Source organism: Tursiops truncatus, chromosome 3 (genome assembly GCF_011762595.2).
Source record: "Tursiops truncatus isolate mTurTru1 chromosome 3, mTurTru1.mat.Y, whole genome shotgun sequence".
NCBI lineage: Eukaryota > Metazoa > Chordata > Mammalia > Artiodactyla > Delphinidae > Tursiops > Tursiops truncatus.
The window spans coordinates 158,422,648-158,437,971 of NC_047036.1; the positions used below are offsets into that span (position 1 = coordinate 158,422,648).

General features: G+C 55.0%; 1 protein-coding gene across 1 annotated transcript in view; it reads right to left on the reverse strand.

Annotated features, from left to right (window-relative positions):
* Window positions 1-60: 60 nt before the first annotated feature.
* The window catches only part of MED26 (mediator complex subunit 26), a 41,518-nt gene continuing 26,254 nt past the window's right edge, over window positions 61-15,324 (reverse strand). Inside the window, exons 2-3 of the mRNA XM_033853850.2 lie at window positions 5,596-5,670; window positions 61-4,935 (exon numbers count right to left, since the gene is read on the reverse strand). Of these exons, the coding sequence (XP_033709741.1) occupies window positions 3,283-4,935; window positions 5,596-5,670 (1,728 nt within the window). The 3' untranslated portion in view covers window positions 61-3,282. The remainder of the gene's footprint in view (window positions 4,936-5,595; window positions 5,671-15,324) is intronic.

Genomic DNA, 15,324 nt, shown 5'->3' on the forward strand with positions numbered 1-15,324 from the left:
TCTTGCGTCACTGACACGCGCCGGCAGACGCGCCCGCCACCACGTAGCGCGCGCAGGCCCCGCCCCCTCCGGAAGCGCACAGGGGGAGGGAGGGGCCTGTCCCGGAAGCGGAAGGAAGGAACGGGGACCGTAAAGCCACAAGGGCTCTTCAAGCGGTGGGGTGGCCCGGGGGACCGGGGACGGGGGCCCAGAGCACAAGCAGGAGGGGCGGGCGGGAGCGTTAGGCCCCGCCACGTCGGTGTCCGTGAGCGGGCGATCGAGTTCGTGGGTCAAACCTCGATGTCCGGGCTGCATCGGCGCCCCCCAGCCAGATTCCTGATGGCCGGCGGCGGACAACGAAGGTAAAAGACCAGACCTTTCGGGGAGAGAAACCGAATTGTAAAAACCTCTCCTTGGGCCAAATTCTTTCTGCAAACCGGGAGCGAACTCCCGTGGCTGGACTCCAACAGAGGGGCCAACCTCAGAGCGCCCCGGAGCACGTTCTGGGAACTCGATGTGCGCTGTGCGGTGAAACGAAGATGGTATTACCATCTTCATTTCACCGACTGACGGACCGAAGCCCAGAGAAGGGAAGCGACGTGGCTTAGATCCTCCGGCCAATTTGGGAGCCGTGATAATGGCAGCCTCCTCGGGCACCTGTCTCTAGGGGATCTGCAGGAGGGAGGGGCGTGATGCTGGCCCCGACTGCTGACGCCCAAGGACCGGCTGGGATAGAGCAGCCCCAAGCCGCAACGGAGGAAAACAAAACGGTGTTTTCAGCAAGATGATCTTATACTGAAGGACTTTGTTCGAAAAATCATGTACTTCCAACTTTTGGGGGGATAGGGAATGTTAAAATTTCCTTCTACTGTGTCCTTACTTGGCAAATTAAAAAGTGACAGCCCAACTTGATCCCCAGATGTTGGTGGCAGGTCTTAGCTTAGCCTTGTGTTCTCAAAGGCAGGCAATATTTGTACCCTAGGGCTGACCAGATACTCAGACACAGGACAGGTGGTCCCTGGAGGGGGTGGGGGAGCAGTGACCTCCCTCAAAGCCTAGGCCTGAGAGGACAGGCTCATGGGATGCCAACCTGCACCCTAATAGTTTCCAGCTGTGCCTGTGACCCTTTGTCACAAGAATAATGTCACCCTCAGGATACCCACATGTCAGCTGGCCATATTACAAAGTGAGAAAACAGGCACAGTGGACTTAGGAAACTAGTTACTCCACAGCACAAATGGTCCTGCTGACATGCTTTCCTTTTTTCCACCCTAAAGTCTGATGATTTAATTTAGTCCTCACAACTCTGGGGTAGCACTTGCAGCTCCCAAATGGGGACAGGTGCACAGCAGTAAAGTGATTAGCCCAGATCCATACAGATGGTAGACGGCAGGGGCAGAGTTCAACCTCACACTGCCCTTAAAGTTACTTCACCTACTTTTTCTAGGAGTGGGTGTGTCCTGCCCCACGGCTATGTCAGAATTCCCCACTGGCTCTGAAACTGTGGTTCTGGGTTGACTGAATGTTCCTGGACCCCATGGTTTGCCCTGTGGGGCTGCCCCTCTAAAGGGGTAGCTGCTTCCTTACCTGTGAAATTAAGTAGATATGGACAAGACCTATTCCAGAGTGAAAAAAACTAGAAAGCCGAAGCATACAGTTTCAGAGACAAGGGGGACGAATTAAAAGATTATCAAGGAAGTCAAGGAAGAAAAGTTATTTTTTAAAAAGTCAGCCCCAGCCAGACAGTAAGACAGCCCCAGGCCTGCATGGGGAGCTGGCAGCCTGGGGCTAGCTAGGGCCAAGGGCTAGGCTGCCAAACACAGCTTGGAGCCATGCCATTTAAGAACTACAAATATTTTAGGGGGTTAAGACAAGGTCAGTGAGACCTGGGTTGTGGAGCCGGCTTGGGAGGGCTTCTTTCTGGGGAAGATGAGGTCTGGATGGAGACAGATGTGGCCCCTTGTTCTGTCACCCAAAGCTAGCAGCTGACTCTAGAGATGGGAGAGGCATCTTGGCCCTGAGTGAATGAAAGGCAAGGTGAGGTCAGTCTCCATGCAGAAGGTTAATAGGCTGACTTTGTGCCTTTGCCCTGCCCACCTCCCCATGGTCTGGCTAGCTGTGGGGCCTGAACCGTGGATATGGGGTCCAGGTCTTGGCTAATCCAGAATCCAGAAAGGGCTGATATGGCTGTAAAGGACCAAATTAAAAACAGTTCTCAGACTGGTTTGTGCAAATGTTTTTTTTTTTTATTTCCACATTTATATCACAAGGTGTCCATTTACTGGACCAAATAGCAAAGTTGCTCCCTTCTGCGTCCTGAGAACACAGAAGTCTAGGTACTGTACATTCACTAAGGCTCCTTGTTTTTGCAAATCGCATTTATGACAAATAACCATAAGGCAAACGAATCTAAAGGAATGGTTATGAGTGTTTCCAGCGTACAGACAGGTCTCTTCTCACCCAACAGTACAGCTTACACACCAGTAGCACCCACGGTTACTTTTGTGTTTTCTGGGGAGGAGACTCTAGAAAGGTGAACTTTTCTAGATATGTGCAGGAAGGGGAAAATGAAGAGGGAGGAACAAGGAACGTTACTCGTTTGATGGTCAGATGGAAGAGGGGGTAAAATAAACTCCAGAAAACTTAAATTTTTGCAGCATTTCTTTAAAAATTGGGTTGTAACTGAAACCAGATACAAATGTGTGGACGCCCAGGGAGCATGGGTCAAACTGGCTGGCAAGCTGGCCTGCCTGATGCCAGCAGCTCGCTACAGCTGAGAAGCTTCTGGCACCATGATGGAAAAGCTGGCCAGGTGGGGTGCAAACAGAGGCCACAGCGTTGCCCACTGCCTCAAACACTCAGGGCCATGTTAAAAAACAGAAAATGCAGAGATGAGATGCGTGCTTCTGTTGCTGTGTTAAAGGTAACCTCTTCCACAGGTTTTCTGTGCCTGCCTGCAACTGAGGTCCCAGCTCACCGGGGGCTGGGAAGCGTCCACACCTCTTCCAGGGTGGGGGGCTAACGCTTTTTATAGCTAGTTTGCTATAGAGTTCTGAACTCACTTTGCTGGCCTTCCTTCCACGCGGTCCTTCCTTTGCAATTTTGTTAGTAAACTGGTAGCAGCATTTCACAAAAGAAGGAGAATTTTGAGGGAAGAGCACAGAGAGACCTAGAGACTCTCGTTCCCTCTCCCTCCCACCCCAGGCCGGACCTCCCCCCACCCTCCGGATTCCCAACCACTGGAGGCGCCGGGCTCTATGGCTGACTGCAAGGTGGGAATGCACTTAGAGCCCGACAGGCCAGTCAGTCCAAGCAGACATAAGGCAGAATGTTCAACCGCCCGTCGTCGCCGTGCGGGTCGAGCGATATGCACTGCGTCCAGTCATACCAGTTACCCTGTGTGTCATGACACCCGTTCACCCCCGGCCACTGATGGGCCTGGATCCTGTTCAGATCGTCCTGCGTGACCTCACGGCTTAGCCCTGGGAGGTCCGTGGGTGGGCTGTGAGCCACCAGCACGTGCCGCTTCCGGGCCCCGCGCCGAGTGCTCTCCTCCTGCTTCAGGTACTCGGACATGAAGTGGTGAGCGCCCGGGGTCTGTGCACCCGACGACGAGAGCAGGCTGCTCTGCTGGCTCAGGTAGGACTGGATGATCTCGTTGCGCGACAGCTCCTTCCAGTTCGTCTGTTCAAAAGGGCTCTGGAGGCTGGCCTTGGCCTCGGGCTTGTCCAGCTCTGTCCTCGGCTGCTCCGTGTGCACAGGGCTGTCGGCCCGCACTGGCTCTTTCTGGGTCAGAGGTTTGATCTGTCTCGTCATGGGGTCAAAGGTGAGCTTCCGCTCTTTTAACCGGACAGGCTTGACACCTGCCTCGGCCACCTGCCCGTCCAAGTTAACCGTGTAGTCACGAGGCCGGTACCTCTTCTTCTTTTTGCTGTCCGAGCCACCAGAGGAGGCAGCATCGCTGTCTGCCTTGGAGGAGTCCGGGGAGAAGCCTGCCCGGGGCAGGAGGGGCTCGGCCGGTGGCAGCCCTGCCTTGCAGCCCGACCCCGCGAGCCGCTGGTGGCCCTCAGGCTGCTCCAGCCAGCGCACCGGGCTCTCTGCGCTGGGCAGCAGCTCGAGCCGCCGCACGGGGGGCGTGGACGGCTGGGCCAGCGGAAGCGGTGACGGCACCTGTGTGGCATCGAGTGACTGGGGCCGAGGCGAGGGACTGGGCATGGAGCCCTTGTATGTGTACGGGCTCCGCTGCCGGGCAAAGGAGCCCTCGTGCCGTGAGTTCCGGGGACTGAAAGAGCAGCGAGGCGGCCCCTTGGGGTGGGGGGGACCTGGAGTCTCGTCCACCCTGTCCAGCTGCTGCAGCACCACAGCCTTCGTCTGCAAGCAGGGCCTGGGGGGCTTGCCCAGACCCGGGGAGCTGGTGTGTGGCCTCACGGCATTGACGGGGATCTTGCCACTGTGCTTGTCATTCTCGCTGTGCTCCAGGCGGCTGCCCTCGGGGCCCACGTGCCCGCTGCTGTCCAGGGGGCCGGGGAAGCTCTCAGGGCTCCCACTGATCCCATTGGTGGGAAGGGGGGACGAGTTGGCTACCAGGGAGTCGTGGCTCACTTTGGAGACCCTGGGAGGTGGCCCAGGGTGACCGAGGTCGCGCTGGTCCCCCCGGCGCTTGCGGCTGCCCAGCCTGTCCAGCCGCTGCCCAGGCAGCCTCTGGATGTCATTGCGGTTCTTCAGGTCATGGATGCTCTTGGGCGGGCCGCCCGCCCCTGCCTCTGGCCGGCAGTTATGGGCGCCCCCGTTGGCCGAGCCGGGGGCACCCGCCAGCCCCCGCAGTGCAGCCTCATTCTGGTGCACGGGCTCGATGAGCTTCTGCCAGCTCCGCAGCAGCTTCTTGGCCCGCTTGGCGAGCTCCTCGTTCTTCGTCTTCTTGCGGACGTCGTTGATGAGCTTCCCAAGTCGGGTTTCCTACAGCCAGAGAGAGACGATGACACACTTTTAGGACAGGGACACCCCATGAAAAGGGAGCTGAGACAGAAATGGGGGGAAGGGCCCCATGTCTCTGAAATGACCCCACTGGCCCCTAAACCACTGGCCTCCCAGACACAAAACCTACGAGGATTTTGGGTCCCTTGTGACATTTAAATTCTCAACTCCCAAGTCCTCAGACCTTATGGTCCCAGAGACGGCAGTCTCAGAAGCATCATCTCACAGGCTCCCAACTCCTGGAGGCTGTGGACGGACCATTTAAGGCTACTGCAAAGCATCCTGGGGGAGCACGTTGTGGCAAAGGCAACAGCAAACAGAGGGCCCTGAGCCAGCGTCACTCACTGGAACCTCTGCTGGGCATGCACCCCAGGGTGTGCAGGGCCTCCTGCAGAGAAAGGGGCCCCAGACTAAAGCCACCCATTTCCTGCAGTGCCTGTGGGAAGATGGTACTCTTGGAGCATGTGCTGTGGGCTGGCACAGTGCAGGCCAGGAGGGCATGCCCCCCTCACTCCTCTTAAGGACCCACTGGGCCAGTGAGCAAAGTCTCTGAGGCTCCAAGAAGCCAGGAAAGACCTGGGTTGGGGCAGCCCAGGCCCGGCCCTCACTGCCCTCCCTAGTGTTCAGGCCAGAAATGCTCACCTCCAGTGCCTCTTTGGTAATGGGGTATTTCTCCAGGCTGGAGATGACTTCCTGCACCGCCACCATGTTCCGGATCTGCAAAACAAGAGCTACTGGTCAGACCCCAGGCACTTCTCCCCATGCCAGCCTGCTCTAGAATGCTCCCTTTCCCGAGAGCCAGTGGAGCCAGCATCACCAAAGCCCCCACCTCGTGCAGCCTCCTACCTGCTCCCAGGGGCCAGCATGGCACCCAGTGCACACCCTCCAGTCTGCCTCCTCTAGTGCATGGTGACCAGTTTACCATGAGCCTGTCTATGGACACGCCCACCTGTCCAAGTGGCTGTCACACAACTGAGATTCACTGTGTTTATGAAACAAGATTCCCCTTCATATGGGAGATGCACTCAAATCTGCCATCTGATGGGAGGTTGAAAGATGTATCAAATAAAGTGCACCAAGTTGAAAAGAGCCATACATAATAATCTAATCAATTTAGTTAAATTAATGAGATCTCCAGAGTTCATCTAAAGACACCACAAGGAGAGCAAAAGTCAAAGTGGGAGAAGACCAATGCCACAGGGCCCCGAGGTTCCATCTGGAGCATACAGAGAACTTGGGCCGGGAGACACGAATAGGAACTGGACAAAACAGGAGATCGTGCAGCAGTGCTCAACTCTCTTAGTCATCAGCAGATGCAGACCGAACCCACCAGTGACTGCTACACTGCATACACACCTGACAGGTGGAAATGGGGTCTGACAATACCAGGTAGTTCTGGGGTGCAGCCAACTCTGGGGAGCGATGGGGCTGTGTCTAGTCAAATCAAACACGTGCATATCTCATGACCAAGCAATTCTATCCCTCACACGATACTTGCTATGAGCCAGGCCCTGTTCTACCAAGGCCTGTTTCCACATAGCACTACCTTGTTGAATTATCACAACCTCAAGGGGAAGGTACTATTATTACCATCACACTTAATGAATGGGGATGGCACAGAAAGGTGTGGGTCATGTGGTCATATGTTATAACGACACCAATGTCTTCCAGGAGTTGAAGGAACAGACTGAGAAATTCAAGAGCACTAGAAATGAGCACACTGCAGCTTCAGTGCATTAACAAGGTGAAGTTCAAACCACGAAGGATGAAAAGTCACAGAAAATACATATTGTTGATTCCAATTACACCAAGCATCACAGCACACTCAAAAATTAACTCAAAATGAATTCCAGACCTAAATGTGAAAGCAAAAACTCTAAGGCTTCTAGAATAAACAGGAGAATACCTTTTCAACCTTGGGGTAGACAAAGATTTCTTAGGAGCCCCAAAGCACTAATATCCAAGAAAAATACAGACTGGGCAGTGAGGAGGCCAGTCCCACAGGGACGAGGCCACCCTCTCCCTGTCCCCAGCCCTGGGATTCTGGCCCTGACAGGGTCCTGGGCTTGCCACATGGCCTGTCTCCACTCCAGTGACCTCACCCTGGTATATTTAGAGCCCTGGGTCCCCACAAACTTATGAACCAGCAATCCCCGCAGAGCGAGCCCAGCGGCACAGAGTGTCCTTGTCCTTGGGCAGACACTGTCCTGCTGCCAGACAGGAGGGGGGAGGCAGAACACCTGAGCAACCCTAGGGGCTGGCAGCAAGCTGGCACTGTAGACCTCACACAGCTGGAGACCCTCCTGGAAGCTGCACAGGGGCGGGGATGCGGTAAGGCTTGCAGGCCCCACTGTCACAGCTGAGCAGCTCCTGCACTCGGGCGGGTGTGCAAGAGAGGCTTTCGGCTTTGAGGAGGCTCTCGGCCCCGTGGAAAGTGCTACGTCCTCTGCCTTCTTCTTTCTGCCCCTGCTGCGTTGAAGTTCAGGACCCCTGGGGGCTCATCCCTCTGGCTCCGCTCTGGCCCCCACTCTGGCCATGATGGCAAGGGCACTGAGCACTGTGTGGGGAGCATCACCTGGCATTCTGGAGGCAGTCAGGCCCTTGGGACCAGGAAGTGGACCAAGCCCTGCCCTCACCACACCAAACAGGCAGGAGTCCTGGGGTCTATGCAGTGCCAGGTTGGGCCTCCGGCCTCAGACACAGCAGACAGTGACACCCCGGCAGCCTGTGGCCCTTGCCTCCCACCCTCGATGAGAGGACCCTGTGCATAGCAGGGACGCCAAGGCTCAGATATAGATAGCCAAGGGGAGGCTCCCATCCAGGCTCCAGGCCTATAAAAAGTCCAGCACAGGACCCGTGGGGCAGGGAGATGGGTGTCAGGTACCAGGCAGGCCAGGGGTACCTGTGGTGAGGGCAGCATCTGAGCAGGGCCTCCCAGGGTGGACAGGAGAAGCCCCAACACCTCAGGAGATGGTGAAATGGCACCAAAGCCCTGGAGAGGGGAGAGGGGTCCAGAGCAAAGACAGTGGCATAAGTCAGGAGGCCAGGAGGACGAACAGACCCAGGGGAAGTAAGCTGGCTACACAACCTGCCTTCCATTAACTTCAGCCACTGTGGGAGCTAAACTGCTCCCACTACCCCAACAGGCCACCCTGTTGCTAGGTCCTTCCTAGCACCCATCTGTCTGAAAATACACTCACTCACGATCACAGCAGAGACCATGCCATTACTGTGTGGGGAGGAAGCCTCTGAGCTACTCCCAGGCACTGCTCTCAAAGAGGGCTTTGGGGCAGCTCTACAGGTCATAGTGCTCAAGGGTCACTCACACCCTCCTGCTGTCAGGAATAGCCTGGCACATCTGTGGCCCTTCTGTCCTTTGGATATCTCCCTTGGGATTCATGCCCAGGGAATGAAGTCAAACCAAAACTAATAAACAAAAAAACCACCTCTCAAAACTATATGCCAAACAGCTTTCCCCAAAAGGGCAGAATTCACACATGAGGGACATCTGAACACCTGCAGCCTCATCTTCTCATTAGGGCTCCTTCAACAGATACAGATTAATGTGAATTTCCTCAATAATTAGTGAAGCCAAATGTCACCTCCTTTCTACTAATGCTGACTTCCCATGTGAACTGCTCACTGTCCCAGCCCACTTACTTTCATTATTTGACTGGCCTCTTTATTGCAAGTAAATACCGTCCCAGGGTGGTGATGTCTGCCCCTGTGCACACAAGTGCCTAAATGTGCTCAGGGCTGGCGCTGCAGAGGGAGGTGTCAGGAGCGGGGAGGGCTACTCTGGAAGGGCAGGGCGCAGGTGAGGTGAGCCAGGCAGCGGGGGAGCACTCAGCGCAGAGCAAAGGCAGGGCAGGAAGTCAGTGGGCAGCCCAGGGTGTGGCCCAGGTGAACACAGTCAGCTGGTGACCACTGGTGGAACTGACTCTGTCACTACTGCGCCGAGTGCTTGCGGATCCTAGACTGGAGATTCATGAGGGACAATCAGGTATCCACGGTCAGAAAGGAAAGCGAACGAACAACCATCTCAGGCAGAAAGGAGGTGAAGCAGCCAGTGTCTCCACATGGAACACACGGACACCCCCTAAACTGGCCTCCTCCAGGCCGGCTCAGCGAGAGGAGAGAAAGAACCCTCCTCAAACTGTCCTCACTCACACCTCAGGGATGCCCAGGGGCACACGCTGGGAGGCGGGGAGGGAACGCTCCTCACCACTGACCCAGTTCCCAGGGTTCTTATGCAGACCTCCCACCACGTGAGAACCAAGGGCAGGCGGGGAAGCAGCAAGGCCGACCTTCTAGTGAGCCCCTCATCACTTGCTAAGTCACTACTCCAGCCAGCCTAACCCACGACATTTGCTGCTCAACTCACGGGAGGAAGGAAGGGGCGCTGGACACGCACAGGTGACAGGACCAAGGCAGGACAGCAGCCCTCAGAAGCAGCCTGGGTAAAAGTGTGGACTACACAGTGCAGGATGCCACCACTCCCACATCACACGTCTGAAAACTGTTCTGTGAACTGGTTCAGTGGTCTGAACCTGGATCCACGTGCAGAGGTGGGGACGGCTCAGGGGGGACAGACCCACCACTGACCAGCCTCCTCCTCGTGGTAATTCAGGGGATAGGCCCAGGCCCTGAGTAATTACCACCCTGTGGGGGATTTCCAGCCCTGATGTGAAACAAGGAACTGAGACTTCTTTGGAGTCCGCAAGGCCCCTTGCTCACTGCTCCCTTTTCTCCAGGCATCAAGGGCTCCTGCTCCACCCGAAATCCCCAATCTCTCACTAATTAAGCTGGACCTGTGCAGCCCTGGTGGCAAAGAGGAAACCCTGTACTCCCCAAGTCCAAGCACTGGTGAGACTCAAGGGCAGTAAGCCAGGGCAGGCCCACCCAGCCTGACTCTTCACAGGACCACTACTTGTTGGGTTCCTCCAGGGGCCAAGGTCTCTAGCTTTTCTCCCTTGAAACTCTACTTTACAGATAAGAAAAAACTGAGGGTCCAGGAAGGTAAAAGAGGTCCGGTGCTCACCACGCAGCTAGAAGGCAGTGGAGTGTGGCTTTATGCTAGCCTGGCACAGGGTCTGCCCAACACACACGGCCCAGCTGGTGCTTTACTAGGTAGGGTGAGGGAGGGCACCCAGACACCACCAGGCTGGTGATGCTGGCATCCCACCCACATACTCTCCCCGACTTGCCACAGCAGGGAAATGCACAGGTTACAAGAGTTCCACACAGGGCTGGCTTCATGCCCAGCAGCACCTATGGATGGCCAGGCTGCCTCTGTCTACCCCCAGGGTGCACTGGAGCCAGAGAGGTCCCCACGCCCACCCACAACATCAGGGGCTTGAGCCCACCCTCAACGCTTGCCCTAAGCTGCAGGACACTTGGTAAATGACAATGGCACTGGAGCCTCTCCCTGCCAGGCCCTGGAAGGAAATGGCACACACCGAGAATGGACTCACCCCGCCTGTCTAGCCAGGCCCTGACCACACTGTGGCCCTGCATCTATGCAGCACAGCCCACACCAACTCCTTCAGTGGGCTCAAAGCCCGCCGGGTCAGCAGCAAAAACTAGTTCGCTTTAAAACCAACCATGTGTAAGTCACTTTTTTTTCTTTTTCTTTTTAAAGCAGAATAGTCTAGACTAGAATTTACAAAACCCACTTAGCTCGAAAGGCTTTGGAAGTGTTCATCAGCAAGCAAGCTGTCCTTCCAAACCAAAACACGACACAGATGGCACCCAGAAGCAAGCAAACCTCGAGCCTTTCAATGTGCTGAGCATTGTAAGGCCATCCTTGGCTGAGTCACTGTGCCCTGCAAGCCACACAGTGGGCGTCAGTCGTGTCCACGTGGATGAAAGAGGCTTTGCCAGGCGAGTGCGTATCTGTGATTTGGTTCCAGTCTCACTCTTTTCAGCCACAGCAAGTCTTCCCGCTTCTGATGAACTCCACATGTTCCCAAGGTGGGTGCTATTCTGTGACTCTAACTGCTTCTACTGCAAGTCAGTGCAAGAGGCGGTGCCTGCATCTCCCAGAGAGCCTGGCGGTGACCAGCCCGTGTCCCACCCCATCTCCCTGAGCGAGGAAAAGAAGTCAATGTGCCTTGATTCTACCTCTCAGGTCGGAAGGTGCAGCCTCCTGGCCCTGTTCTGCCTTGCCTGGTACCACAGCCAGGCAGGAGCCAGGGGAACCTCCCTCAGGCAGGTGTCATGCCAGCGCCCTGCCTGGCAAAGCTGCCTTCCTCTGCCAGGACCCCATGGGAATCTCGCACTCACAAGGGTGAAGTTTCTCTCATTCACGGCTTCTGAGAGGAAGAACGACACTGGGGCAGGGGCTGTGTCTCAGCCGCAGCCACCAAGCTCACCACTTGCAAAAGCACAAAAGCACTTCCTCATCGGTGGGGCCCATCTGCTCCCCAGGAGCATCCACAGCTGGAGGATGGCCACTGCCTGCGTGGCCCTGACTGTTGTACACTCACAGCCCGCAGAGCGCCCATGGCCAGAGCAGCCGATTGCAGCTGCAACTTGGCCCAGAGGCAGCACGCAGAGCACTGCTTGCACCTAATGAGCAGCCCAGGAAGAGGAAGCCCAGGGCCTAGGACAGCAGCCATGAGCGGCTACCATCCGTGGGACCTCTCCGAGAGGCTTGCAGAGGTGAGAAAGGGCCCTCTCCACAGTGCTGGTCCTCTCTCTCAACTGTCCCAGCAGCTCTTCCCAACAAAACTACAAACTTAAATGCTCTTGAACTCTGAATCAGGTCAACATACAATTCTTGTTGTAATTCAGCCCTTTCTGAGAGCACAAGAGCTCTCAACATGTCATCTGGGAGCTGGTTCATTCCTACACTGATACAACTGGATAGTCAGAAAGCCAAGCAGAGCGTTTTCTATCTGCACCCATGCTCGCAGAAGGGTCCAGGTGGCAGTGCATCTGATGACAGCACGCCGGGTGAGGTTTCCTCCCTCTCAGCCGTGCTCTCGTGGGAACAGCCAGTAAGAATACTAGCTGCGCAAGACGAAACACCCGACGCCCAGGGGAGGGGCACACACAGTGCTCGGCCCACACACACGTAGAATACAGGCGATCCAAAACTAGAACAAACAAGCTTTTTAGGAAGTGATGGGGCCAACCTCCAAGAGAATGCTAAGTGAAACAGCGAGGTGACAGCAGTGCACTCTTGTGCTGCCGGTGAAAAACGCCTGGTGCTGTGGCTGGGCAGAGAAGCAGCCGGGGCTGGGCAGAGAAGCAGCCGGGGCTGGGCAGAGAAGCAGCCGGGCCAGACCTGGCTTCCAATGCTGGTCCAACTAATAAGACTTAAAGCAAGACCAGCCACCAACCTGAGCCCAGCTCTCCCTCTGGCAGCCGGAAAGCCTGGGCGGAATGTTGGGAAAACCACAGACTGTGTTTGTAGATCCTCAGTGGCACACTGACCACCATCCTGGGAGACTGTGCCCACAGTGGTCAGGCCAGGAGAGGGTCCTGTGCACTGTCCGCCAGGCCGCTCTGGGGTTTCTAAGATCCCTTCAGGCAGCACAGTGCCTAGTGTGGCGCCAAAAGTCTGCCAGTCTGCTCCTGGGCTGCTATAGGATCCTGAGAACAGGGGATATCCTAGAATTTCCCTCAACAAGTCACCAAATGCAGGCCTGGAGGATGCAGGAAGGGCTGGTTATGGCCCAGTCCTGAGGCATATGTAGAAATGGCCAGTGGCAAGGACAGAAGTAACAGGTGAGGCACCACAACTGAGGCTCAGCTGAGCGGCCAGGAGCACCAAAGTGGCGATATCAAGGAGGCTCCTTTAGGACATGAGAAGGACTATGGAGAAGAGAACCAAGGACATACCCCTTCTCAGAGGGCCTCAAGCCCAGAACTAGTCCCAGAACCTGAGGCTGCCAAGCCTAGATGGGTAAAAGTGACCACACCCACAACCGATGACCAGGACTCCCGTGGTAAGCAGTAAGAGTGTGCTACAGACACGTGACTGACTCGCAGGGTCTGGTGGCCCTCACTTTCCTGGGCACTCCACACGGGGTCACCAATGTCTGTTCTGAGCTGGGTGGATGTGAAAAGAGTAACAGGAACTGCCAGAGCCTGGGTGGGGGCCACACTGGTTAAGTCATTTGGTGAGTCACAGGGTTAAGTACGGAGGAGCCCATGTCACCTTCCACAGAACAGGAATCTGTGAGATCCGCAAACTCACCAGGCCCTAAAGGTAATTGAGGGAGGGTATGCCTGTCCTACATGACACAGCAACCATCAGGCAGGACATGGTCTAATGGGCTGCGTGAACTCCATATCACATGCTCCAGGGCAAAAAGCACCAGAGAAGACTGTACACAGGAGTTGAGCAGAGAGCTCTGAGCCCACCCACCTATTCCCTCAGCCACTAAGTGGGAAGATGACAGAAGCTTCCTACAGGCTCCTGGGAGGGGGACAAGAGATACACACATGAACACCCAGGACAGGGCCTGGCTGGCACACAGTAAGCGCTCAAGAAAGGGGGTCACCACAGAGCCTGTCATGGGACTTGAGAGGGATCAGGTTCAAGGCCACCTCTTTCCCCCACCTGCTGCCCTGGGCTCTGTGTGGAGCTAGAAGAACAGCAGTGGGCATGGGGACTTTCTCAGTGGGCATTCCTGCAACAGGGGCCACCGTGGAGAAGACCAAGGACATCGTCACATGGAACAGGAAGGTAAGTCTGTGCACTGTATCAAACATCATGTAAGGATGAACACTCATACCCCAGGACCCAGCAATTCCACTCTGGGGTAGGGACCAACAGAAATGTGAGCATGCATGTGCTGAGAATGGTCAGAGCAGCCATATTCAGAACAGCCCCATCTGAAAACCACCCACGTGGCCACCAACAGTATAATGGATGACTAAATCATGGTCTAGCCATTCAACGTCGAATGAACACATTACTGCTACTCACAACATCAAAGATAAATCTCAAAACAGGCTGAGTGAAAAAGCCAGATACAAAAGAATACATTCTGTACTGGATTGGAAGCTCAAAAGCAGGCAAGACTTGTCCATGGTGACGGAAGTCAGGGAAGTTGGGGGTGCAGAGACACTAGGAGAGGGAACAAGAATGGCTTCTGGGGAGAAGCTCTATTCCATGACCTGGGTAGGGGTTTCTAGGGTATGTTCACTTCATAAACGTTCACTGAGATGTAATACTTACAACTTGTGTACTTTTCTGGATATATGCTACACTTTAATGAAAAATTGGTCTTAGAGGCCATCCCATCCTAGAAACAGATGCCAGCACTACTGGGGTTGAAAAGGAGGGAGAGGTGTTGGCGAGCCAGCCCCTCACCCCCCACTCGGCAGCAGAGACCCTCTCAAGGTCTGAGAACTACCGCACCAGGAGCCCAGGCTACCTCTGAGATACCCAGTGTGTGCGACGCTTCACAGCTCACAGAGAAAGGTGTCCACACGCTCCTATCCTGGGCAGAGGCCAGTCTGAGGAAAACAAGGGCGCTCTTTAGGTTCCATGGAAGGAGCACCGAGCAGGTCAGAGTCCCCAGGAAGGAGCAAGCTCTAAAGTTACTGGAGAGAGGCAGGCAGGCAGGCAGCAACCACTGCCTGGGCATTACTAGCCAGCATCCTGGGTGGGTGGGCAGGCGGGCCTCTGTCTCCTACCACACAGTGGTTCTCTCCTGAGACCACAGACTTCCAAAGTAGGTGTTATGCCACTTCCACAATGAGGAAGCCAGGGTGCCCATTACACACCTGGCCACAGTTTCATTACTAACCTAACCTGCTAATCCTGTGCAGTTAGCCCATACCTGCCTCCACACAACAGGCCATCAGCAAGTCGTATTGGTGACAAGGGCAGAAACAGCTGGCTCAAGGGAGAACAGTGGAACAATTTGGATGAGGAAAATTCTGCATGCCTACACCAGGAATGAAGATAGCAAAGAAAGACTAGATATTAAAGTGGGGGAGGCAGATAACATTCAAAACTCAACTTTATCTGCCATATTAAGAGGCCAAAAATGAAAAGCCTTATGATCATTTCAATAGATGTAGAAAAAACATTTGACAAAATTAAACATCCATTCCTGATGAAAACTCTCAGTTGGCTAGGAGTGGAAGAGAACTTCCTCAGCTTGATAATACCCACGGCTAACATCATACATGATGGTGAAGGGCTGAATGTTTTCCCCCAGAAACAGGTACAAAACAAGGACATGTGCTCACCACTTCTATTCAGTCTCATCAGGAGATTCCAGCTAGTGCAATAAGGCAAGGAAAAGAGATAAAGAAAGGGAGGGAGGGAGGGAGGGAGGAAGAAAAACCATCCAGTTTGGAAAGGGGGAAGTAAAACTGTCTTTATTCACAAATAACAGAACAGTC